General features: G+C 48.2%; 1 protein-coding gene across 1 annotated transcript in view; it reads left to right on the top strand.

The window, feature by feature from the left end:
- Window positions 1–26,861, top strand: part of CACNA1S (calcium voltage-gated channel subunit alpha1 S) — a 1,022,072-nt gene that overhangs the window by 939,721 nt on the left and 55,490 nt on the right. The window contains exons 40-41 of the mRNA XM_066600322.1: window positions 23,311–23,513; window positions 23,649–23,739. Coding sequence (XP_066456419.1) covers window positions 23,311–23,513; window positions 23,649–23,736 — 291 coding nt within the window. The 3' untranslated portion in view covers window positions 23,737–23,739. The remainder of the gene's footprint in view (window positions 1–23,310; window positions 23,514–23,648; window positions 23,740–26,861) is intronic.

A 26,861-nucleotide genomic window follows, 5' to 3' on the forward strand; every position in this document is an offset into this window, starting at 1 on the left:
TTGTTTTGTTCCTATGCTCTGTGCATTTTGTGCACATGTTAGTTTGTGATCGGTGTCTCTTGCTCATTTACTTTCCTTCAGAATTTTTTGTCTTTGTTCTTACTTTCCATTTCTGATAGCAAAGTTCTCAATTGTATTCATTAGCTGTATATTTTTGCTTGGCTCTTCACTTCCCTTTCCACATTGTTCTAGTTTAAAGCTCACCCAATAAGTGTAGCAAGGTGTCTGCAAATATATGCTTACCTGTCTTTGTTAGGTTTAACCCATCTCTAGGAAGGAGTCCATCATATAGGTACTTCACTCCATGGACTAGCAATCCAAAACTTTGCTGATTGAACCATCGACGCAGCCAGTTCACCTCTAGAATCCTGTTCCATCTCCGTAGTTCATGGCCATCCACTGGGTAGGTGGATGGGAAGACCACCTGTGCTCCTAGTACCTTCACTTTTCTGCCAAGCTTTTCAATGCATATCTTTACATGGTTATTAGAGTGCCCTCTTGTTACAGTCCTGAGTATAAATAGATGATGGGAGAGATCTCTGTACTGATCCCTGATATATTTACACATAATTGTTAGAGTGTCCCCCTAGTTACAGTCCTGAATATAATTGGTAGACTGGAAAGATCTCTGTACTGACCCCTGATATATTTATACTTAGTTATTATATCCCCTGTCAGCCACCTTTTTTCTAAACTTAACGCCAATTTTGATAACCTCTCTGGGTATTATAGTATGCCCATTCCATTTATTACTTCAGTTGCCCACCTTTGAACCCGCTCAAGCTCTGATATTTCTTTCTTGAATACTGGTGCCTAAGAGTGACCACAACATTCCATGTGTGGTCTGACAATGATTTGTAAAGAGGAAGAACAATGTTCACATCATGTGCCCCTAGACCTCTTTTGATGCATCTCATGATCCGGTTTGCCTTGCCAGCAGCTGCCTGACACTATTTTCTCCTGACCCATGTGATACCCCACTAACAATGGTGACCAACTTGGAGTGGGCCTCATTTATTACCGCCCTCTACTTTCTATCAGTGGATCAGTTATTTACCCACTTATGCACATTTTCTCTCACACCAAGCATTTTAGTCAAGAACCATATCAAATGATTATTGTACCTCCTCATAGAAGCAAAGCAGATCAGATTGGCGTGACCAAGTCATTATAAATCCATGCTGCTATTAAGTGTTGTGATTATTTTCATTTAGATATTCAAGGCAGAGGTGTAGCTAGGTCTTCCTGCACCTGAGGCAAAGGATACAGTTTGGTTCCTCTCCACCCAAACCAATTAATGTAATGTAACTTTTTTTTATGTTGTTCCTACATTGTGAGGTAAGGATCTGGACATCTAAGGGTAATGCCCCACAGTGTAGTTTATGGACAGCTGTGATACAGCTGAAATATGCACTGAATAGTATGTTGGCACAGTTTGTAAATTGATTGTTATTGGCCCTAAGATTTTGCAGATAAAGCTGCTGTTTGGTAAATGGCTACACAATTTTGCAGGTAACCAATTTGAAAGCACACCACACAGTATCTCGGCCGAGTTCTTGGCTTTACATATCCCTCTGTGGCCCTACTCAAAACCGAGGAGTGTAGCTAAAGGTCCATGGAACATGCTGCAAAAATTCAGTCTGGGCCCCCTCTGTGCAATTTCTTTTCTCGGCTGCTGGCAAAATTCCATCTGTAACTATTTCCTGGACTATGTTTACATGGGGTAAATTTTTGAGAAAATCCACATCAGAAATCCACACAGTTGCTGTTGATTTCTGACACGGATTTTCATTTTTTAGAGCTGCAGATCCATATGAAGATTTAGGTTAGTCAATAGAAAAAAATCTGCATGATATTTTTAGGTGCTGAATCCATATTACTTGTCACTTTTTCTTCTACATATTGATTTAAAGTTTGCATGCAGAAAAAATCCACACCATATAAAACTGAGAGACTTCAGATGCAGACTTTGCTGGGGATTTGATGTGGAAATGTTGCAGTTTCTATTTTAAATCCACAATGAAAAATGCCATGTGAAAATGGTCTTACGTAACCATCAGTGTGTTGCTAAGGTCTTAAGGGATCTAGGGAACAATCCCCAAGAGTTATGTTTCTCCTGTCACACATTAATAATCCTCCTTTGAGCTCCTGTGTTAGATCTCTCTTACGTGCTTATGAGGATCTTCATTTCTTGTACTGTGAAAAAGATTCCAAGAAACTCCCCTGACAACACAGGCTGGAGTCTGAGTCCTCCTACTCAAGTGACTGATGACATCATCAAAGGTCCTTCAGATTCTTCAGCAGCTCTATCACCTTGTCATCACATCATAGGTCTTTTAGCCCTAAAAGTAGTTCTTCCACTGCTTTCCTGCAGCAAACAGCTGATTGTCTTCTTTGCATGTAGGCTGTTCTGGCACTCCTCTCATCGCACCCAGGGCACATGCCCCTCCTGCCCCCCAGATACACCCCTGCTCAAGGATAACATCTATTAGAAACTCTTCAAATATTTTACCCACCATAAAATTTTAAGGGGATTTTCCAAATAGTGTTGATTTTCTAGATGATCAATAGTTAATCATGGGGGACCCGCTGCTTGTGATTCCTGGTGATCAGCTAAATGCTCAGTCCACTGTCATTGCACTGGGGCCAGGTGCCATCATTGCGGTCAGAAGGGAAATGTTATATAGGGCTTCATTTCTATTAAACTGTGCTGAAGCCTCCAATAACACTTCCAGCACTTCCGGTTGTGATATCGGAGTCAGACGTGGAAGTTTAATAGGAAGCCATGCTCATATTGAGTGCAATGGCAATGGAAATCTTTATAACGCTTCCGACTCCAATAACGACAGTGAAACTGGGACAGAAGATCAACCGATCATCAGAGATCCTGAAGGTGGGTCCCTAGCAAGTAACTATTGGTTACCCAACCTGAGGAGGAGAAACCACCTTTAAATTGACTGACCTTTAGTTTCCAGGTTCATTTTTTCACCCCTTTTTGAATATGGACACCACATTTGCTATGTACCAATCCCATGGATAAGACCCTGTCACTATAGACATGTTAAATATAAGAAAACAAGATCTGTCATTTTTACTACATTACTTAAAGGGGTTGTCTCGCGAAAGCAAGTGGGGTTAAGCACTTCTGTATGGCCATATTAATGCACTTTGTAATATGCATCGTGCATTAAATATGAGCCATACAGAAGTTATTCACTTACCCACTCCGTTGCTGGCGTCCCCGTCTCCATGGCTCCGTCTAATTTCAGCGTCTAATCGCCCGATTAGATGCGCTTGCGCAGAAGGGTCTTCTCCCTTCTGGTCGGTCCGGGCACGAGCGGTGTTCTGGCTCCGCCCCCTTCTACGCATCATTGCGTAGCTCCGCCCCATCACGTGGTGCCAATCAGCCAATTAGGTGGCTGTATCAGCAGTGGAACACAAGGAAGGAGAAGACAATCCATGGTGCACCATGGGAGAAGACCCGCGGTGCACCATGGGAGAAAACCGCGGTGCATCATTGGGAAAGGACCAGCGGCCATCTTTAAAAGAAGAAAAGAAGATGCTGCGCGAACTGGGAAGGAGGTAAGTGATTTTTTTTTTTTTTAAATTACAAACGGTATTGATTTTAATGGGGCAGAATGCAGGGGTAGGTTGAAAAAAAAATTGCATTTCGCCACAAGACAACCCCTTTAAATCCCTAGGGGCATATACCATGTGGACTTTTGTCTATTTAAATTTTTTTAAGGTGGCTCTGCACTTTTTCTTGGGTTAGACTAAAATGTCATGTTAACTCTCCATGCAATGTCACCATTTTCCTTTGTGAATATACTGGAGAAAAAAAAATAGTTTATAGATTTGTTTTTTCATCATATGCTACAACTTTTCTTTCATTAACCTTTTAAAAGCCTAAGGCCAGCTGTCCACAGGAGCAGGAGCCACCGCCAAATCTCCGACGGTCAGTCCTATCTAATAGATAGGCTAAATGCGGAGAATTGGGGCAACTCGCAGCATGCTGCAAATTGCCCGCTGCGAGCGGAGAATCACAGTGATTCTCCGCTCGTGGACAGGTGATGGCGCTTTCCATAGCAATGCTATGCGTAGACTGCCGTGGGCAGGGGGCCTAACACTTTTAGAACATTTAGCAGAACATTTTAGATTTGATTTTATCCTCTTTGGCAGCGTCTCATTGTCTCCACCTTTGCTACTTTTATTGCTCTCTATATTTTTAAGTTGCATTCGGAGATTTTTAGGTAAAAGTATTTTTTAATCATAATGTACCATCATTTCTGTATATGACACTATATTGCTGTATGTGTATGTAAAATGTACAGGAATTAGTTAGGACATAGCCAAACAGATGTATGTTCATTACACTATGTAACACACTTTTTGTCCTTGGCAAGTGAGTGTTATTACCTGCATTCTTATGTCTAAACAGTTTAGAAAATGGCCATTATACCTTTTAAAGTTTGCTTTTGTGCTCAGGAGAATGAGTATTTTGTATATCCCCATATACCTAAATGGGTAACAAATTTTTATTTTTATAAACAGACAACATCTAGATCAAAAGTAATGTTTATTTATGCTTCAAAACAAAGCCAATATTTAGAAATGTGTCTTTTTTTCTAGATTTACGATTGTACTGCACACCACTTCCCCAAATAAGTCCCCATATGTAGTCTCTCATCATGCTCTCATTGTACTGTCCTTGGTATCGACGTTCAAAGGTCATAATATCTTGGTGTAAGCATTTGCCGTGCTCTTTTGAGTATTTTCCTATGTTCAACTTGAAGTGATCCAAGTGAGCATCAAAGATATGGAGTTTTAAAGACATCCTGCAATCCATCTTGCCATAGTTCTTAACCAGAGTTTCAACCAGCTTCACATAGTTGTGGGCCTTGTGATTCCCAAGGGAACTTTTAACTACTGCCGCAAAGCCGTTCCAAGCTGCATTTTCTTTTCTGGTCAGCTTCTTTGGGAATTCAGTGCACTTGATGAGCTTCTTTACCTGTGGTCCATTAAAAACACCAGCCTTGATTTTGGCCTCAGAGAGCTTTGGAAAGAGGTCTTTTAGGTGTTTAAAGGCTGCTGAGTCAGTGTTGAGAGCTTTGACAAACTGTTTCATAAGCCCCCATTTGATGTGTAGTGGTGGCATCAGCACCTTTGTAGTATCCACCAGTGGCTCCCACTTGACATTTTTCTGTCCAACTAAAAACTCCATTTGCAGTGGCCAGTCCCGCCAGCTTATGGTAGTATTAATCAGTGTCCCTACTGTCCCAAAGGCAAAGATAGCAGGGGAACTTCGTAAAACCACCTTGGAGACCCATCAGGAATGCCACTGCTATGGATTAGTACTGAAAGTACCTAATGAATATCTGCCCCCTTCCTGATTAGAAGCTCAAGAGCGGTGCATGCACGAGAAGAACCACACTGACACCTGCTGTTCAGCTAAATGGTACTTCCTTTATTGCAACAGGTTACACCAGTTTATATAGACTCTGTCTGTGTCCGGTGCATAGTTTAAACAGAACAGTGTACAAGTCCATTGCTGATTGGTAGTCTCCTTTATATAGGTATCTTTCTCCAGGATCTTGACGTCATAATCTTGAGTGCATTCCTGGACAGAGGCGCCATCTTGAGCACATTGTTTCAAGCACGATAGGAGGGGGAGCGAGCTGGCTGCTATTTCCAGCATAGCGGCCATTTTGGCAAGCATCTTTTATTCATAAAAGCAGATGTACATATAAGAGTATACAAGTATAGACATTTTACTCGGTCCACTACAATCCCCCCTTAAGATGACTATTTTACCTGTCCCTAATCCTGGGCCTATCTCATCTGTCTCTATGTGCCTTGGAACTCTTTTGTGCTGCAAGTTAGACAAACCATGGCTACGCCAACGCCCCCTTTGTTACAGACTCTGCACATAGAGAAGTCAGATGCTGTCCCTATGGGCTTAAAGATATTGTCATTGCTTAGGGGAAAGAGACCGCAAGGGGGTGTAGGATTTCTTGTAGTCCTTTGGACTCTCCATGTTTAGCAGCATTGGCGCAGCATTATCCACAGCCTTCTCACAGAGTTTCTTCAGGCAGGGTAGTATGCAGCAGACTATGATGGCAAGGTTAATCAGAATCACAAGTATGTTTATCCCTACCTGAGCCAGCATTCTCTGCCACCCACTCATCCAACTTAAGTATTGGTCACATGGGTCATTTATAACTAAGTTTTTCTTTAGCTCCACTGACAAGTCCTCTAACTTTTTAATGGCTAAGGTCACTTTACCATTTGGCCCTGTGTTGTCGGGAATGTACGTGCAGCAGCTCTCCCCTATCATCTTACATACCCCTCCTTTCTTGGCTAGGATTATGTCTAAGGCTATTCTATTCTGGAAAGTCATGGAGGAGGTAGGTCCTAGCTGGTCCATTAGTCCTTGTAAGGCATCTTTGGTATAATTGACAAATTATCAGGTTCAGATCTTCTGGCCATAATCTGGTGGCATAGTCAGCATAAGCGGTGCAGTCTGCTTGGGATTCGAGGCCTTTCACTACTAGGAGAAGGGTCTGCATGGCGAGGGACTTGTACTCTGGCCTCACCTTGAATAGGGCCCTTTTTAATGGACTCTCGGAAGTCCCATAAAAAAAAGCCGATGACAACATTTATACATGCGCCTTGATCTAGGTAGAAAATCCAAGGTCATGGAATGTTTCGATAAGGCGGAGATGGAACTTATCCATGGACTCCCTTTGGGCCCCGGTATGTAATTGTTTGCAGAATTCCACACCAGATAGGTAGGACTGGTCATCAATCAGCCTGGCTATTGTGAGACATCTTTCTATGATTGGCCGGTATGAATTCCCAGCCTTTACTTTGGTCAGTCATTTAAGATCCCACCAGGTGGCTGAGAACATCTTCTGAATTTGCACTATACAGCGATAGTATAGCATCAGTCGTTTTTCTGGGTCTGGCAAGCTGGCCACATGAGTGGAGGCCTGGGTGGGGGTGAATGTCACGTAGCTGAGCGGTGCGTCTTGTGCAGACCCAAAAGTGGGTGTACTACTGCTTGTGAAAGGCTGTGAGCCAGGCTGCCCCCACAAGGGGGGCAGGGGTGCAAAATTGACAGTTGAAGTCCTTGGGTCTAGACGCAGAGGTGGTCACTGGGCCCGAGGCGACCACATGATCAGGTGGCTGATGGCATCATCGGGGTCATCCCAACTTGAAGCTAGAGGGTTGTTGTTGGTCTGCACGCTAAGGGTCGGTGATGGCCTGGGCCGCCGAGTAGTGGTTGTGGCCAAAAGGACCTGCACGCCTCCCACTTAGGGTGCCTCAGCATCGGTGTTGGTCTGATTGGGGAGATTGGGCATGAGACGAGTAACAGACAGCAAAGGGGTTTGTGCATTCTGGCTGGAGTACCAAGATGGCTGCCAGAACTGAGTGGAGATGGTGTAATTCCGGGAGTGCCAAAATGGCCACCAGAACAGGAAGTGGAAGGTGGTTGAGCGAATGCAGCTGGGGCTAAGGAAGGTGTAGAGGGAGAGGCTTCTGGGAGCACAGGGGGGACTGGTGACGTCTCAGGGGGACAGGGCCGGGGTGCGCCGCAATTAAAGCAGGTGCCTCGCCATCTGTGATGCTGGATGTCACAGGCAAGACACACCCAGTTCAGGAGGTTGCTAATGTAGGGCGGCGTAGGTGCATTACTTAGGGAGACATCATCACAGTTTTCATGATAGACATATGCGATTCGATCTCCTACCTTTACCTCCTGGTCTACCCACTTATCTTTATAAATAGCTCTAGCCACATTATACCAGCCCTCTGCAGCTTTTAACAGATTATTATCTATCAGTACTCCTTGCTTGTCCCTTATGATTTTCCACCACTCCTCTGCCTGCAATCTCCCTCCTGTGGTGTGTGGTAACCCGCACATCTTCAATAGTTTATTCAGCTTCTTCGGAGAAGAATAAAAAATCTATGTTTCTGCGGTCTTTGATGGATGGGATATATAACGATTTTTTTCTTTTTTAATTTGTGAGAGAAGAACTTACTTCATGGGGAGGTCTCCTCCCTGGAGACCCCCCCTTTTGTGGATGAAACAGCCTTGAAATTTCTCCTCAGACAAGATGTTCAAATCACGATCTTCCAGGATAAACAAGCACTATTTTATTAGACAAACAAACATAACATAACAAAACAGATAATAGCCTACACGATGCAATGCGTGGGACAGCAGCGCATGACGTCGCCATGCAGAAGAGTGCTCAAGTGTATTTAAGGAAGGGAATTATACACATAGGGATGCTTGACAAAGGAGCGCTGTTGTCCCGAAAGGCTCCATCTGGTTAAAGGAAGAGATCTGCCTGGAAATTCTTGTTGTGGAGGATCGACTTCTGAGGTGCAGCGGTCGGTTTTCCCTTTAACCGGGGGAACGAGACCGCGAGCACCAGGTGAGTCCCCTCTATTTTATAAATATATTGAAAATTACACACCTTGAGCGCTATTCCTGATATATATATATTTTTTTCTTCTTTTATTATTCAGCTGTTACCATGCGACGGTTGCTGGTCCTCCCCTTTAGTTTAAAGGTCGGGCAGAGACTTGCAATCACTGCCAGTTATTGGTTTCCCTCAGTGTGCTAGCTAGTCTGCCTGTGTTAGTCTCCTGCTTCTGTCATCTTGTCTGCTATACTATGCTATTATCCACAAGGTTTTTCCATCTGCCTCAGTTCTGCTTAGTATTGTTTGTGTTGGTTATTTACATCTGCCTTTTCTGTCGGTATTCTGCCCTTTCCATCCAGGTACGCCAGCGTCCCTTTTTCGGTCCCTAGTGAGAGTAGGGACCCCTGCCCAGTTGCCCGCCTGGGGTTAGCCAGGAGTGGAGGCAAGTAGGCAGGGACTGGGGTTGTGGGTGAGATCTAGGGCACCCGGATTGGCATATCAAGGGTAGTATACCGTAACATAATAACTGGCCCTTAAAATTGTTCTCCAATGGAGGCCATGAGTACCCTCACAAGTCAGTTGCTGGATTTAGTGGTCGTGATCCTAGACCTGTCCAGTCGTATGGTGGCCCAGGAGCAGCGGGAGTTAGTGCATGTTTCTACCGCCCCTTCTATTCCTGAGCCCAAGTGTCCGCTTCCTGAGGTATTTTCAGAGGAAAGGAGCAAGTTTTTTGTTTTTCAGCAGGCATGTAGATTGTATTTTTGGATGCGGCCCGCTCCTCCAGCTCAGAATCCCAGAAAGTTGGATTGATTATGTCCTTACTCCGGGGTTCCCCCCCCCCCCCCCCCCCCCAGACACGGGCCTACTCCTTACCTGAGAGTTCAGCTTGCCTGCAGTCAGTTGATTTGTTTTTTCAGGAATTTGGAGGTATTTTTGATGAGCTGGACCGTGTGGGGTTGGCAATATCTCATCTCATGTCTCTACGTCAGGGGCAGCAGTGGGTAGAGGACTATTGCTCTAAATTTAGACTGTTTGCAGGTGAAACCTCTTGGAATGATAGCGCTCTTAAAGATGTGTTTTTGTTGGGTCTTCCTGACGCTGTCAAGGATCTACTCATTTCTCATCCCGCTCCTGTGACACTCAATGATGCGATGGAATTGGCGGTTAAGTCTGACAGAAGGCTGAGATCTAGAAAAGAGGAATGTCAGGCCCGTAAGGCTAGGGAATCCATCAGACCTGCTCCCACTTCTCCCATGCCAACTTTTGGTGCCGAGCCTATGGAAGTGGACCAGTTAAGTCCCGAGGAACGTCTCTGCCTCTATTGTGGGAAAGCCGGACATCGTGTAGCGGCCTGTCCTCAGAAGTGTCTACAACATCAGTCTAAACCGGCGGAAAACTTCAGATCCTAGGCGATTTTTGGGAGGATTGCCTAGGATCACAGGTACTCCCTAAGTTGTTGGTGCCTTGTCAGATTGGCTTCTGGAATTTCACTTGGTCTGGTCAAGCTTTTATTGATTCGGTTGCTGCCGCCAATTTGATTAGTTTAAGTTTTGTCAGATCTCTGATGACTGAATTCTCGGCGTTAAAGATTCCCATACGCTTCACTAGTATTGATTCTACCCCTCTGTCTGCAGGTGTTGTACAATGGAGGACTTCCATTTTAAAGTTCACTGTGGGTGTTCTCTATTCTGAAAATCTTTCGTTCTTGGTAATGGAAAGGATGTCTGTTGATGTAGTGCTTGGTATGCCCTGGTTGGCACTGCACAATCCCCGATTTGATTGGTTCACTCGGGAATTGACACATTGGGGGTTGTCCTGTCATAGTCACTTAGCTACTATATCCATGTGTTCAGCAGATACCATATTTATTCCTGAGTATTTGTCTGATTTTCATGACGTATTTTCCAAGAAACTGTCTGAGACTTTGCCTCTCCATAGGGAGTGGGACTGTGGTATTGATTCGATCCCCAACAGTCACATCCCTAATGGAGCCATCTTCAATTTGTCTGGGCGTGAGCACGAAGCCCTTAGGTCCTATATCTCAGAGTCTCTGGCCAAGCGACATATCAGGCCGCCCAAGTCCCCTGCCGGGGCAGGTCTGTTCTTTGTAGAGAAGAAGGATGGGACATTGTGGCCTTGTGTGGATTATCAGGCTTTGAATAAAATTACAGTGAAGAACCAGTGCTGCTTGCCCTTGATTCCTGATTTATTGAATCAGGTGGTAGGGGGCCACTGGTTTTCCAAATTGGAATAAGGGGAGCTTACAATTTAATGCGCATCCGATAGGGAGATGAGTGGAAGACCGCGTTCAACACCTTGTTTGGACATTTTGAATGTCTAGTCATGCCCTTCGGACTTTGTAATGCCCCTGCTGTGTTCCAGGGGTTTATGAACGTGGTCTTCCATGACTTCCTGGGGGTATTTTTGATCATATATCTCGATGACATTCTGGCGTATTCTCCAGACTGGGATTCACATGTGCGGCACCCGAGGATGGTTCTGACTAGAGATGAGCGAGCGTACTCGTCCGAGCTTGATACTCGTTCGAGTATTAGCGTGTTCGAGATGCTCGTTACTCGTAACGAGTACCACGCGATGTTCGGGTTACTTTCACTTTCATCTCTGAGACGTTAGCGCGCTTTTCTGGCCAATTGAAAGACAGGGAAGGCATTACAACTTCCCCCTGCGACGTTCAAGCCCTATACCACCCCCCTGCAGTGAGTGGCTGGCGAGATCAGGTGTCACCCGAGTATAAAAATCGGCCCCTCCCGCGGCTCGCCACAGATGCGTTCTGACATAGAGGAGGGAAAGTGGTATCTTGGTGGAGCTGCTATAGGGAGAGTGTTAGGAGTATTTTAGGCTTCAAGAACCCCAACGGTCCTTCTTAGGGCCACATCTAACCGTGTGCAGTACTGGGGAGGCTGCTTTTTGCACTGTTGCACATTTTTTTTTGGTATATCGGCCGTGCAGAGCATAGCGCCCTGCAGTAATACTCCAGGGCCAGAAGCGCCTAGGCAGGGACAGAAGACATATTGATTGAATATAGGCAGTGGGCCTTTGCAAAAAAATTTGTGGAAAAAAATCTATTTGGGCTGCCTGTGAGTGTCCTCAGTGTTCTGGGTCTGTGCTGGGTGTAGTAGTTCTCCAAATTCATACGCAGCCAGCTAAGTGTTACAGCAGGCTTGCGCAAAATTATTTCCTGGCTCTGTCTGGGCTGTGAAATCACTGCTGTATTGCAGTCCACAGTGCAACACTTTGCAGTTCTTTGACATACTCCAGGGCCAGAAGCGCCTAGGCAGGGACAGAAGACATATTGATTGAATATAGGCAGTGGGCCTTTGCAAAAAAATTTGTGGGAAAAAAATCTATTTGGGCTGCCTGTGAGTGTCCTCAGTGTTCTGGGTCTGTGCTGGGTGTAGTAGTTCTCCAAATTCATACGCAGCCAGCTAAGTGTTACAGCAGGCTTGCGCAAAATTATTTCCTGGCTCTATCTGGGCTGTGAAATCACCGCTGTGTTGCAGTTCACAGTGCAACACTCTGCAGTTCTTTGACATACTCCAGGGCCAGAAGCGCCTAGGCAGGGACAGAAGACATATTGATTGAATATAGGCAGTGGGCCTTTGCAAAAAAATTTTGGGAAAAAAATCTATTTGGGCTGCCTGTGAGTGTCCTCAGTGTTCTCGGTCTGTGCTGGGTGTAGTAGTTCTCCAAATTCATACGCAGCCAGCTAAGTGTTACAGCAGGCTTGCGCAAAATTATTTCCTGGCTCTGTCTGGGCTGTGAAATCACTGCTGTATTGCAGTCCACAGTGCAACACTCTGCAGTTCTTTGACATACTCCAGGGCCAGAAGCGCCTAGGTAGGGACAGAAGACATATTGATTGAATATAGGCAGTGGGCCTCTGCAAAAAAATTTGGGGAAAAAAATCTATTTGGGCTGCCTCTGACTGTACTCAGTGTTCTGGGTCTGCGCTGGGTGTAGTAGTTCTCCAAATTCATACACAGCCAGCTAAGTGTTACAGCAGGCTTGCACAAAATTATTTCCTGGCTCTGGGCTGTGAAATCACCGCTGTATTGCAGTTCACAGTGCAACACTCTGCAGTTCTTTGACATACTCCAGAGCCAGAAGCGCTTAGGCAGGGACAGAAGACATATTGATTGAATATAGGCAGTGGGTCTTTGCAAAAAAATTTGGGGAAAAAAATCTATCTGGGCTGCCTGTGACTGTCTTCAGTGTTCTGGGTCTGTGCTGGGTGTAGTAGTTCTCCAAATTCATACGCAGCCAGCTAAGTGTTACAGCAGGCTTGCGCAAAATTAGTTCCTGGCGTTCCGTAAGCGAAGTCAGCCTCCAACCACAGGCCAATAAGCGGCACATTTAATTACAGCGTTCTGTTTCTGCACTACTGGTAATACAGCATGCTGAGGGGTAGGGGTAGGCCTAGAGGACGTGGACGCGGGTGAGGACGCGGAGGCCCAAGTCAGGTTGTGGGCACTCGGGTAGAGGCAGGGCCAGACCGAATAATCCACCAACTGTTTCCCAAAGCGCCCCCTCGCGCCATGCCACCCTGCAGAGGTCAAGGTGCTCTACGGTGTGGCAGTTGTTCACAGAGACGCCTGACGACCGACGAACAGTGGTGTGCAACCTTTGTCGCGCCAAGATCAGCTGGGGAGACACCACCAACAGCATGCGCAGGCATATGATGGCCAAGCACCCCACAAGGTGGGACGAAGGCCGTTCACCGCCTCCGGTTTGCACCACTGCCTCTCCCCCTGTGCCCCAACCTGCCACTGAGATCCAACCCCCCTCTGAGGACACAGGCACTACCGTCTCCCGGCCTGCACCCACACCCTCACCTCTGCTGTCCTCGGCCCCATCCAGCAATGTCTCTCAGCGCAGCGTCCAGACATCGCTAGCGCCACTGTTTGAGCGCAAGTACGCCGCCACGCACCCTCACGCTCAAGCGTTAAACGTGCACATTGCCAAATTGATCAGCCTGGAGATGCTGCCGTATAGGCTTGTGGAAACGGAGGCTTTCAAAAGCATGATGGCGGCGGCGGCCCCGCGCTACTCGGTTCCCAGTCGCCACTACTTTTCCCGATGTGCCGTCCCAGGGCTGCACGACCACGTCTCCCGCAACATTGTACGCGCCCTCACCAATGCGGTTACTGCCAAGGTCCACTTAACAACAGACACGTGGACAAGCACAGGCGGGCAGGGCCACTATATCTCCCTGACGGCACATTGGGTGAATTTAGTGCAGGCTGGGACAGAGTCAGAGCCTGGGACCGCTCACGTCCTACCCACCCCCCGAATTGCGTGCCCCAGCTCGGTGGTGGTATCTGCGGCGGTGTATGCTTCCATCACTAAACCACCCTCCTCCTCCTCCTCCTACGCAACCTCTGTCTCGCAATCAAGATTTGTCAGCAGCAGCACGTCGCCAGCAGTCGGTTTCACGCGGCATGGCAGCACAGCGGTGGGCAAGTGTCAGCAGGCCGTGCTGAAACTACTCAGCTTAGGAGAGAAGAGTCAGACGGCCCACGAACTGCTGCAGGGTCTGACAGAGCAGACCGACTGCTGGCTTGCGCCGCTGAGCCTCCAACCGGGCATGGTCGTGTGTGACAACGGCCGTAACCTGGTGGCGGCTCTGCAGCTCGGCAGCCTCACGCACGTGCCATGCCTGGCCCATGTCTTTAATTTGGTGGTTCAGCGCTTTCTGAAAAGCTACCCACACTTGTCATACCTGCTCGGAAAGGTGCGCCAGCTCTGCGCACATTTCCGCAACTCCAAGACGGACGCTGCCACCCTGCGGACCCTGCAACATCGGTTTCATCTGCCAGTGCACCGATTGCTGTGCGACGTGCCCACACAGTGGAACTCTACGCTCCACATGTTGGCCAGGCTCTATGAGCAGCGTAGAGCTATTGCGGAATACCAACTCCAACATGGGCGGCGTAGTGGGAGTCAGCCTCCTCAATTATTTACAGAAGAGTGGGCCTGGTTGGCAGCCATCTGCCAGGTCCTTGGAAACTTTGAGGAGTCTACCCAGATGCTGAGTGGGGATGCTGCAGTCATTAGCGTCACCATTCCTCTGCTATGCCTCTTGAGAAGTTCCCTGCAAAGCATAAAGGCAGACGCTTTGCAATCGCAAACGGAGGTGGGGGAAGACAGTATGTCGCTGGATAGTCAGAGCACCCTCATGTCTATATCTCAGCGCGTTGAGGAGGAGGGGGAGGAGCAGGAGGAGGAGGGGGGAGAGACAGCTTGGCCCACTGCTGAGGGTACAGATGCTGCTTGCCTATCATCCTTTCAGTGTGTATGGCCAGAGGAGGAGGAGGAGGAGGAGGATGAGGAGGAGGAGCATGAGGAGGAGGGGGAAGAGACAGCTTGGCCCACTGCTGAGGGTACAGATGCTGCTTGCCTGTCATCCTTTCAGCGTGTATGGCCAGAGGAGGAGGAGGAGGAGGATCCTGAAAGTGATCTTCCGAGTGAGGACAGCCATGTGTTGCGTACAGGTACCCTCGCACACATGGCTGACTTCATGTTAGGATGCCTTTCTCGTGACCCTCGCGTTACACGCATTCTGGCCACTACGGATTACTGGGTGTACACACGGCTCGACCCACGGTATAAGGAGAGCCTTTCCACTCTCATTCCCGAAGAGGAAAGGGGTTCGAGAATGATGCTATACCACAGGGCGCTGGTGGACAAACTGATGGTAAACTTTCCATCCGACAGCGCTAGTGGCCAAAGGCGCATTTCCGCGGCCCAGGTAGCAGGGGAGGCGCAGAGATCAGGCAGCATGTACAGCGCAGGCAGGGGAACATTATCCAAGGCCTTTGCCAGCTTTATGGCTCCCCAGCAAGACTGTGTCACCGGTCCCCAGTCAAGGCTGAGTTGGCGGGAGCACTGTAAAAGGATGGTGAGGGAGTACATAGCCGATCGCACGAACGTCCTCGGTGACGCCTCTGCCCCCTACAACTACTGGGTGTCGAAGCTGGACACGTGGCCTGAACTCGTGCTGTATGCCCCGGAGGTGCTTGCTTGTCCTGCGGCTAGCGTCTTGTCAGAGACTGTGTTTAGTGTGGCTGGGGGAATCATCACGGATAAGCGTACCCACCTGTCAACCGACAGTGCCGACAGGCTTACACTAATCAAGATGAACAAAGCCTGGATTTCCCCAGACTTCTCTTCTCCACCAGCGGACAGCAGCGATACCTAAACAATACGTAGGCTGCACCCGCGGATGGAAGCATCGTTCTCTATCACCATCCAAAACGGGGACCTTTTTGCTTCATCAATCTGTGTATAATATTCCTCCTCCTCCGCCTGCTCCTCCTCCTGAAACCACACATAATCACGCCGAACGGGCAATTTTTCTTAGGCCCACAAGGCTCAGTCATATAATTTTTCTAAACAATTTTTAGACGTTTCAATGCTCATTAAAGCGTTGAAACTTTCACCTCAACCAATTTTTAATTTTAATGGGCTGCCTCCAGGCCTAGTTACCAATTAAGCCACATTAACCAAAGCGATTAATGGGTTTCACCTGCCCTCTTGGTTGGGTATGAGCAATTTTTCTCATGTACATTAGTACTGTTGGTACACCAATTTTTGGGGGCCCTCGCCTACAGTGTAATCCAATTAATTTTTAGCCCACCTGCATTACAGCTGACGTTACATCAGCTGTGTTGGGCACTGCAATGGGATATATTTATGTACCGCCGGTGGGTTCCAGGGAGCCACCCATGCTGTGGGTCCACAGGGAGTTGTAACTGCATCTGTCCACTTCTAAAGAACCCCAGTCTGACTGGGGCATGCAGTGTGGGCCGAAGCCCACCTGCATTAAACATGACATTATTACCTCAGCTGTGATGGGCAATGCAATGGGATATATTTATGTACCGCCGGTGGCTTCCTGGCACCCACCCATGCTGTGGGTCCACAGGGAGTTGTAACTGCATGTGTCCACTTCTAATGAACCCCAGTCTGACTGGGGCATACAGTGTGGGCCGAAGCCCACCTGCATTAAACAATGCATTACCTCAGCTGTGATGAGCAATGCAATGGGATATATTTATGTACCGCCGGTGGCTTCCTGGCACCCACCGATGCTGTCGGTCCACAGGGACTTCACAATAGGGAGTTGTACCTGCCTTTGTCTATGAATTAAAAAGCCCGGTCAGGTTGGGGCATGCAGTGTGGGCCGAAGCCCACCTGCATTTAATCTGACGTTAGCTCTGCTGTCCAGGGCACTGCAATGGGATACATTTATGTACAGCCGGTGGGTTCCAGGGAGCCACCCATGCTGTGGGTGCACTGAATTCCCATTGCGGAGTTGTACCTGCCTGTGACTATTTATAAAAAAACGCGGTCTGACTGGGGCATGCAGACACCTTGACAGAATGAATAGTGTGTGGCACATAGGTTCCCCATTGCTATGCCCACGTGTGCAGCTCCAGATGGAGGTGGCACAGGATTGGATTTCTCATTCCTTATGTACAGCATTGTGGACTATCGCCCCGCCCCTTTTAAAGAGGGTCGCTGCCTAGCCGTGCCAACCCTCTGCAGTGTGTGCCTGCGGTTCCTCTGGCAGACGCACTTATAAATAGACATGAGGGTGGCGTGGCATGAGGGCAGCTGAAGGCTGGGCAGGGACAGTTTGGTGTGCGCTGTGGACACTGGGTCGTGGGGGGGGGGGGGGTTGGTCAGCATGTATCCCAGGAGAAGTGGCAGCGGAGTGTCCTGCAGGCAGTGATTGTGCTTTGTTGGAAGTAGTGTGGTGCTTAGCTAAGGTATGCATTGCTAATTAGGGCTTTTCAGAAGTAAAAGGTGTTAAGAGGGGGGGGCACTCTTGCCGCTATTGTGGCTTAATAGTGGGACCTGGGAACTTGAGATGCAGCCCAAAATGTAGCCCCTCGCCTGCCCTATCCGTTGCTGTGTCGTTCCCATCACTTTCTTGAATTTCCCAGATTTTCACAAACGAAAACCTTAACGAGCATCGGCGATATACAAAAATGCTCGGGTCGCCCATTGACTTCAATGGGGTTCGTTAGTGGAAACGAACCCTCGAGCATCGCGAAAAGTTCGTCTCGCGTAACGAGCACCCGAGCATTTTGGTGCTCGCTCATCTCTAGTTCTGACACTTTTGCGTGAGTACCAAATTTTTGTCAAGTTGGAGAAATGCATTTTTGGTACTAAACAAGTGTCTTTCCTTGGTTATGTGATTTCACCCACGGAGTGTTACCATGCAGGACGGCGCGGGGTCCCGCGGTCGTCGCACGTCGCTCCGGCGTCCTGGAGCTCTGGTGTCGGGGCTCTCCCGGCGGCTTGGGGCGGCCGGTGGGCGGCGGTGTGGGCGTGTCCGCCCGTAGGGTGCCGCCCGCACGCCTCCATCCTTCTTATGCAGCAGTGGGAGGAGTTGCCTCCTCCCACTCTCCACCCCTGGGCGGAGCCTTGTAGTTAAAAGACTGGCAGTGATCTGAGCTCACTGCCAGTTATTGGTTCTGTCAGCGTCTAGTTAGTCTGTCTGTAGCTAGTCTCAGCCAGCTCCTAGTTTGCCTTTCAGCTTCCTCCAGCTTGTCTGCAGTTCTGTCTGTTTCTGTTTGGTCATTTCCATCTGCCTCCCTGTCGGCACTCTGCCCCCTGTTAGGTAGTTCCATCTTGTATAGTCGCCAGGTCCCTAGCCAGGGTAGGGTCCGCGGTCCAGTTGTCCGCCTGGGGTTAGCCAGGGTCGAGGCAAGTAGGCAGGGACAGTGGGGTGTGGGAAGTTCAGGGCACCCCACTTGGCGCTCAGGGGGTCAGAGTGCGGTAACATAATAACTGGCCCTTTAAACTGTTTTTTTCCATGGAGGCGATCAGCTCCCTCGCAAACCAGCTGCAAGCCCTGGTGCCGGTGATCCAGGATTTATCAGCTCGCATGATGGCCCAGGAGCAGTGGGCGTTGTCGCAGGGGCTGGACGCCTCAACCAGTCCCGAACCCAAGTGCCCTCTTCCCGAGGTGTTCTCTGGGGAGAGGAACAAGTTTTTTGTTTTCCAACAGGCGTGTCGCCTGTTTTTTCGGATGCGTCCCCGTTCTTCCGGGTCGGAGGCCCAGAGGGTCGGGCTAATAATGTCCCTGCTGCGGGGCTCTGCCAAGACCTGGGCTTTTTCCATTCCCGAGAGTTCCCCCTGCCTGCAATCGGTGGACTCCTTTTTTCAGGAACTCGGGGGTATCTTCGATGAACAGGACCGAGTGGAGTTGGCGGTTTCGCAGCTGTTGGCGCTGCATCAGGCGTCGCTTTGTGTGGAGGATTATTGCTCCAATTTCAGACACTGTGCGGGTGATACTGCATGGAACGATAGCGCTCTGAAAGACCTTTTTCTGCAGGGCCTCTCGGACGTGGTTAAAGAACTGTTGATTTCCCATCCTGTTCCTGGGTCCTTAAAGGAGGCTATGGAGCTAGCGGTGAAGGCAGATAGGAGGCTCAGGACTGGGAAGCAAGATAGACAGGCCCGTAGAGTCAGGGAGGTCGTTTGTCCTATTCCCTCCTCTTCCGTACCAGTCTCTGTTCCCGAGCCTATGGAGGTGGACCCGCTGGACCCCAAGGAGCGACGCCGGATTCGTTTATTGCATCATCTCTGCCTCTACTTCGGGAAAGCTGGACATCGGGTGATAACCTGCCCCCTGAAGCCTCAGCGCCCACAGTCTAAACCGGCGGAAGACTCCAAAGTCCTGAGCGATTGCTGGGAGGATCACCTAGGACGGCAGGTACTTCCTAAACTTATGGTACCTTGTCAGGTTAGATTCCAGAACTTTTCCCGCCCAGGGCAGGTGTTTATTGATTCCGGAGCAGCTGCTAACCTGATAAGCAGGCGTTTCGTTAGACCCCTGATGGCTGAATTTGTGGCGCTGAAGACGCCAATTCGTTTTACTAGTATTGATGTTACCCCTCTTGCTACGGGCTTGGTACGATGGAGGACCCCAGTGTTATAGTTCACGGTGGGGAGTTCCCACTCGGAAGAACTATCATTCCTGGTGATGGAGAAGATGTCGGTTGACATGGTACTAGGGATGCCGTGGTTGGTGTTGCACAACCCCCAATTCAATTGGACCACCCGGGAACTGACTCATTGGGGACCATCCTGTCAGAGCCATCTTGCTCCCCTTCCTCTCTGCACAGTAGATACCGCGCTCATTCCGGAATACTTGTCTGACTTCCGGGATGTGTTTTCCCAAAGCCTGTCAGAGACCCTGCCTCCTCACAGAGAGTGGGATTGTGGGATAGACCTTATTCCAAACAAGCCCATCCCTAAGGGAATGTAAAGGGTGATGCCCTCTCGCGGAGTTTTGGGGTGCCAGAATGTGAGTCACTGCCTCTCGAAAATACCCTGGAACCTGGGGTTGTGGTTGCGGCTGTGGACTCTGGTCTCATTCCCCGCCTTCAGAGGGCTCAGCAGGACACTCCACCAGGGGTTCCCGAGGGCAGATGGTTTGTGCCAGAATCATTAAGCCTCTCAGTTTCTGAACCCTACAAGGTGGGTCAGAAGGTGCATCTGTCCTCCAGGAACCTAAGACTGAAGGTCCCGTCCTTAAAGCTTGCGCTGCGCTTTGTAGGGCCTTTTACTATTAAGCGTGTAATTAACCCGCTCGCCTACGAACGTGAGTTGCCAGCCACGTGGAAAGTGCATAGGGTTTTCCACAAGTCCTTGTTGAAACCCTTTGTCCCTTTGGTGAGGCCCACCTCCGGTCTCCCGCCTCCCACCCTGGTCCGGGGCGAGGTCGAGTATGAGGTGCAGGAAATCCTGGATTCTCGCCTGCGACGGGGGACCTTGCAGTATCTGGTGGCTTGGAAGGGTTTTGGTCCTGAAGACCATTCCTGGGTGGCTGCACGGGAAGTTCACGCTCCTGTGTTGGTACGGCATTTTCACCGTCGTTTTCCGGATGAGCCTGGTCGGGTTTCCGGGGGCCTGGAGGTCCCCCGTCAGCAGTAGGGGTAATGTTACCATGCACGGCGGCACGGGGTCCCGCGGTCGGCGCGCGTCGCGCCGACGTCGGCGCAGGCGTCCTGGAGCTCTGGTGTCGGGGCTCTCCCGGCGGCTTGGAGTGGCCGGTGACGGAGGCGTCAGCGTGTCCGCCCGTAGGGTGTCACCCGCATGCCTCCATCCTTCTTATGCAGCAGTGGGAGGAGTTGCCTCCTCCCACTCTCCGCCCCTGGGCGGAGCCTTGTAGTTAAAAGACTGGCAGTGATCTGAGCTCACTGCCAGTTATTGTTTCTGTCAGCGTCTAGTAAGTCTGTCTGCAGCTAGTCTCAGCCAGCTCCTAGTTTGCCTGTCAGCTTCCTCCAGCTTGTCTGCAGTTCTGTCTGTTTCTGTTTGGTCATTTCCATCTGCCCCCCTGTTGGCACTCTGCCCCCTGTTAGGTAGTTCCATCTTGTACAGTCGCCAGGTCCCTAGCCAGGGTAGGGTCGCCATTCAGTTGTCTACCTGGGGTTAGCCAGGGTCGAGGCAAGTAGGCAGGGACAGTGGGGTGCGGGAAGTTCAGGGCACCCCACCTGGCGCTCAGGGAGTCAGATTGCCGTAACACGGAGATTCAAAAGGGGTCTGATAAAATGGCAGCAATCTCCCAATGGGTCAGACCAGATAACCTGAAAGCTCTCCAGCGTTTTTTAGGTTTCGCGAATTTTTACCGTAAATTCATTAAGAATTATTCTGTTATTGCTCAACCCCTGACCGATCTTACCAAGAAGGGTGCCGACTTGCTAAGATGGTCGCCTGAGGCCCTAGATGCTTTTAGTCGTCTTAAAAGGGCGTTTATTGCTGCCCCGGTGACAGTACAGCCTGACGCACGGCGACCGTTCTTCATTGAGGTTGATGCGTCTGAGGTGAGGGCAGGGGCTGTATCGTCTCAGGAAGTCAGTGGGAGATCTGGGTATACTCCATGTGCGTTGTTCTCGCGGAAGTTCAGTTTGGCGGAACGTAACTACGACATGGGTAATCTCGAGTTAGTAGCGATTAAGTGGTCTCTAGAAGAGTGGCTTGACCATCTTGAGGGGGCAAGGCATCCCATTACCGTGTATACTGATCATAAAATCTCTAAGAGACTGACACCTCGTCAGGCCAGGTGGGCGCTGTTTTTCGCCAGGTTTAACCTTGTCGTTACATATATTCCAGGGGAGAAGAACGTGAAGGCAGATGCCCTGTCAGAGAGTTTCGGTTCGCCAGAAAGTGAGACAGTGGCTCCTGAGAATATCTTGGCACCTGGGGTGTTGGTGGCAGCTGTAGAATCTGATCTTGTTCCTCATCTACAAAATTGTCAGCAGGACGCTCCCTCGGGGGTGCCGGAGGGAAGATGGTTTGTGCCAGAGACCTTGCGTCTCAGAGTCATTGAAGAGTCTCACTCATCTGTTCTTGCAGGCCATCCGGGGGTTTAGGGGACTCTGGATCTTTGTACTAGACACTACTGGTGGCCAGGCATGTCTCGGGAAATCCACAACTTTGTTAAGGGATGCTGATGGCCCTTTTCTCTCCTCTGTACCATCCTGCAGAAGAACAAAATGAAATCAATGTTAAACTAAGACATCTAGTGAGCAACAACTACCTTAATTTTACTTTACCTTCTAGAGTTCTTTTGCAGTTCTCACAGGTGAAATGAGGTGCCCATGTTTTATCCTGATCGCCAACTGGCATTCCAAAATATGCCTTGTAGGCCTCACACATTCTCCTTCATGCTTGTACAGAGTACTTTTTCACTCTTGTCTTGAGACATTCACCACAGACATAGCAAAATTAGTCTGATGGATGTTTGCAGCTTTTTGACGTCATTCTATTTACCTAAGTAAAGTATGTATGTATCACAGCATGCAAATGTATAACATAATCACATACATGTAATGTGAAAATATGCAAATTCCACATATGAATGTTCTGTCCACAAAAGCAAACGTTTTGCAGGAAAATTGCCATTTTCTGTACTTTCTAGACATTGGAAAACAGAAAAACACAATAGATGCCCAAGGACAGAAAAAAAGTTAAAATTTGTTACAAAGTGTTATTTTTCATCTATTAAAAATACTCATTATACCCAGATTTGAATGCTAGCAAGGTTTCTAACATTCTAAATAATTTCATTTTAACATTCTAATCTTAAGACCTCAAAATCGCTTTGCCAAAATAATTTTGTTCAAGGACACCTATACTTACACTTCTAAAATGCACCAAATTAATTGCAGTGGTTCATACTGGAAAATTAAATCTGGCACCACCTTATACACTTCTGTTTAACTTTACATCACCTGTTAGTTGACTTATTTTGCACAAAAATGTTGTTGCAATTTTGTCACACATTGCATTTAAATTATGCCCTTTGTATTAAGCCGGCATTTTACTATTCCAATTGTGAACACATGCATGTTCAAGGCAGCCAAGTATACATGAGCACTGAGAAGTTAGAAGGAACTGTCGTTATTTAACAGCTGTCTAATGCATGTGTATGGTCTTGGGACGCTTCAAGTAGTATGTAAGGAGAAGAGACATCAAGTCAGAGCGGAGACCAGAGATAATGTGCAGAATCATAAAACACAGGATGTATCCTTAAGCACCACAAACTGACCATATAAGCCTCAAGTACAGATGACATTTACTGTACATTACTGTAGAAGACAGTATAGCATTGACAGGAAAGCATGGAGAATGTTCACCTATAAAGTCACCAAGAATTGGACATGACTAAATGGAGAGATTGATTTTGACTGTAGAAGAAGCACAGATTTTTATTTCTTCAAAAGAATGTATAGCTGTATTTCCTAATAGTATGTATTCTGATATTTTTCATATAATATGATCGTATATCATTAAAATTGTTTGACCTTAAATTTTCTCTCTGCTAAATTTTGTATTCCAGAGGACAGGTGGACTGTTTGGGCAAGAAGATAGTTTTCACACTGAACCTGTCAGCCCTATGCACACAACTGTTACCAGTCAACGACCTTTGCGCTTCTCTGAAGCTGGTGGTGAGGACCTAGAATCACCTGTATTTCTACCAGATCCTGTATTCTTTCCACCACCAAGAAGAAACCGTAACACAAATAATAGCAAAGTAGCAAGGCAAGCATGCTTTTTGATATTTTGGTGTAAATAAGAGCTATGATATTTTATTATTTACTTCAGAAAGACTAGGTCTCCATCCAACCCTCAAAAAATACTGCACAAATATGTTAACATTAATTTTCATTTTTCCAGTGGACTTGAACGGAGCCTTACTACTCCAAATTCTGTAAAAGCTCAGCAAAAAGAAGAGCAGTGGGAATCTGTCAGTATGACAAGCTAAGAGGTAAAACCTGAATGTTTCAAAATGTTGCTAGCCAAACTGTCAAGAATGCCAAATTTTTGACTATCTATCTGCAGAAGCCATAATATGTAGTGCTCAGTTTTTGGGAAACTTAACTTTAAGTATGGACACCTGGTGCCTGATCATCATATTTATTTACCTAAATTTTATAGTAAACACTGACCGATAGGAAAAAATTATCCATTATTCAACCTTACACAGCCGTGGCTCGCGTGTGGCGTATAACATGGTGATGTTCAACTTTGTGCAGCTGCCTGACTGTGGAAACTCATTTCTTGAAGCTCCAGTTGCACAGTTCTTGTGTTGATAACACTTCCAGAGGTAGTTAGGACTCTAGTGAGTGATACAATAGAGGATTCTTTTGCACCTTGCACTTAAGTATTTTTCAACCCTGCTTTGAGTATAGAGTACTTCTCTGACTGAGCTATGTTAGGTACTTTCACTTCACAATCGTAGTATTTATAGTCGACTAGGACATACTTAGCAGATCAAAAATTTCACAAAACGGCTTGTGATTAGAGATGAGCAAGCATACTCACTAAGGGCAATTATTCGATCGAGCATTGCCCTTAGCGAGTACCTGCCTGCACGGAAGTAAAGATTCGCCTGCCGGCGGCAGGCGGGGAGCTGCGGGGGAGAGCGAGGAGGAACGGAGGGGAGATCTCGCTCTCCCTCTCTCCCCCCTGCTCACTGCCGCAACTCGCCTGTCACCCGCGCCGGCAGCCGAACCTTTTCTTCCGAGCGGGGAGATACTCGCTAAGGACAATGCTCAATCGAGTAAGTGCCCTTAGCGAGTATGCTCGCTTATCTCTACTTGTGATTAAAAAAATAGCATTTTCATGACACTGACACATTTTGCCTCTGAGCTCTTCAGGATGATTCATTTTACTGCAGATGTTTGTCTTTGGGGATTGCATGGCTGTGTTCTTGCTTTTATGCACCTGATTACAATAGCTGTGGCTGAAACATCTTAACTCCTAATTAAGAAGGGTGACCACATAACTGTGGGTTATTCATCAATTTAGGTTTAGATGATTAATCAAATTAATTTGATTGATTCACCCCTTCGGAGCCCTGTGATTCTGTTTTTAGACAAAATCTCAAAATTAGATTTTTTTTCAACATAAAACTGGCGGGCTCCGCACTAGAGATGAGCGAGCACCAAAATGCTCGGGTGCTCGTTACTCGGGACGAAATTTTCGCGATGCTCGAGGGTTCGTTTCGAGTAACGAACCCCATTGAAGTCAATGGGCGACCCGAGCATTTTTGTATTTCGCCGATGCTCGCTAAGGTTTCCTTGTGTGAAAATCTGGGCAATTCAAGAAAGTGATGGGAACGACACAGCAACGGATAGGGCAGGCGAGGGGCTACATGTTGGGCTGCATCTCAAGTTCACAGGTCCCACTATTAAGCCACAATAGCGGCAAGAGTGGGCCCCCCCCCAAAAAAAACTTTTACTTCTGAAAAGGCCTCATTAGCATGGCATACCTTTGCTAAGCACCACATTACATCCAACAAAGCACAATCACTGCCTGCATGACACTCCACTGCCACTTCTCCTGGGTTACATGCTGCCCAACCGCCCCCCCTCCCCCCCACAGCGCACACCAAAGTGTCCCTGCGCAGCCTTCAGCTGCCCTCATGCCACACCACCCTCATGTCTATTTAGAAGTGCGTCTGCCATGACGAGGAACCGCAGGCACACACTGCAGAGGGTTGGCACAGCTAGGCAGCGACCCTCTTTAAAAGGGGCGGGGCGATAGCCCACAATGCTGTACAGAAGCAATGAGAAATCCAATTCTGTGCCACCTCCATCTGGAGCTGCACACGTGGGCATAGCAATGGGGAACCTATGTGCCACACACTATTCATTCTGTCAAGGTGTCTCTGCATACCCCAGTCAGACCGGGCTTTTTAATTCATAGACACAGGCATGTCCAACTCCCTATTGTGAAGTCCCTGTCGACCAACAGCATGGGTGGCTCCCTGGAACCCTCCGGCGATACACAAAAATATCCCATTGCATTGCCCAACACAGCTGAGGTAGTAATGTCATGCTTAATGCAGGTGGGCTTAGGCCCACACTGCATGCCCCAGTCTGACTGTGGTTCTTTACAAGTGGAAACAGATGCATTTATAATTCCCTGTGGACCCACAGCATGGGTGGGTGCCAGGAAGCCACCGGCGGTACATAGAAATATCCCATTGCATTGCCCAACACAGCTGAGGTAGTAATGTCGTGCTTAATGCAGGTGGGCTTCGGCCCACACTGCATGCCCCAGTCAGACTGGGGTTCTTTACCAGTGGAAACAGATGCATTTATAATTCCCTGTGGACCCACAGCATGGGTGGCTCCCTGGAACCCACCGGCGGTACATAGAAATATCCCATTGCATTGCCCAACACAGCTGAGGTAGTAATGTCGTGCTTAATGCAGGTGGGCTCCGGCCAACACTGCATGCCCCAGTCAGACTGGTAATATGTACCTTAACAGTAACCGCGTTGGTGGTAATGTGGTGGTGACTGCGGACCTAGTAGCGCGGTTTTATTTTGTTGGTTTTCGGAATGTGGCCAGGATTAAGTGGGCCGTGGCGGGGGATGTTTTGGAGGCACTACGTGTCCTCTCCACGTGTCCGTGGTTATATGCACCTTAACAGTAACAGCGTTGGTGGGAAATGGCCTCGCCGCCATCATGTCTTTGGGAAGCCTCTGTTTCCACACCCCAGAGACATACCATTAGCAGCGGTATAGGCAGAGCCCAGAATTAGTAACATTTCAGCCGTAGCATTAGCGACAGGCCCCACTAACATATCACTAGCAGCATTATAGGGGGAGCACAGTCTTAGTTCCATTTAAGTCATTGTAGCAGCCTACACAGGCCCCAGGAACAATTCCGAAGCAGCAGTATAGGAGGAGCATAGTCTTAGTTCCATTTAAGTCACTGTGGCAGCCTACACAGGCCCCAGGAACAATTCCGAAGCAGCAGTATAGGAGGAGCCTAGTCTTAGTTCCATTTAAGTCATTGTAGCAGCCTACACAGGCCCCAGGAACAATTCCGAAGCAGCAGTATAGTGGGAGCGCAGTCTTAGTTCCATTTCAGTAGC

The sequence above is a fragment of the Eleutherodactylus coqui genome, chromosome 4 (genome assembly GCF_035609145.1).
Source record: "Eleutherodactylus coqui strain aEleCoq1 chromosome 4, aEleCoq1.hap1, whole genome shotgun sequence".
Taxonomy (NCBI): domain Eukaryota; kingdom Metazoa; phylum Chordata; class Amphibia; order Anura; family Eleutherodactylidae; genus Eleutherodactylus; species Eleutherodactylus coqui.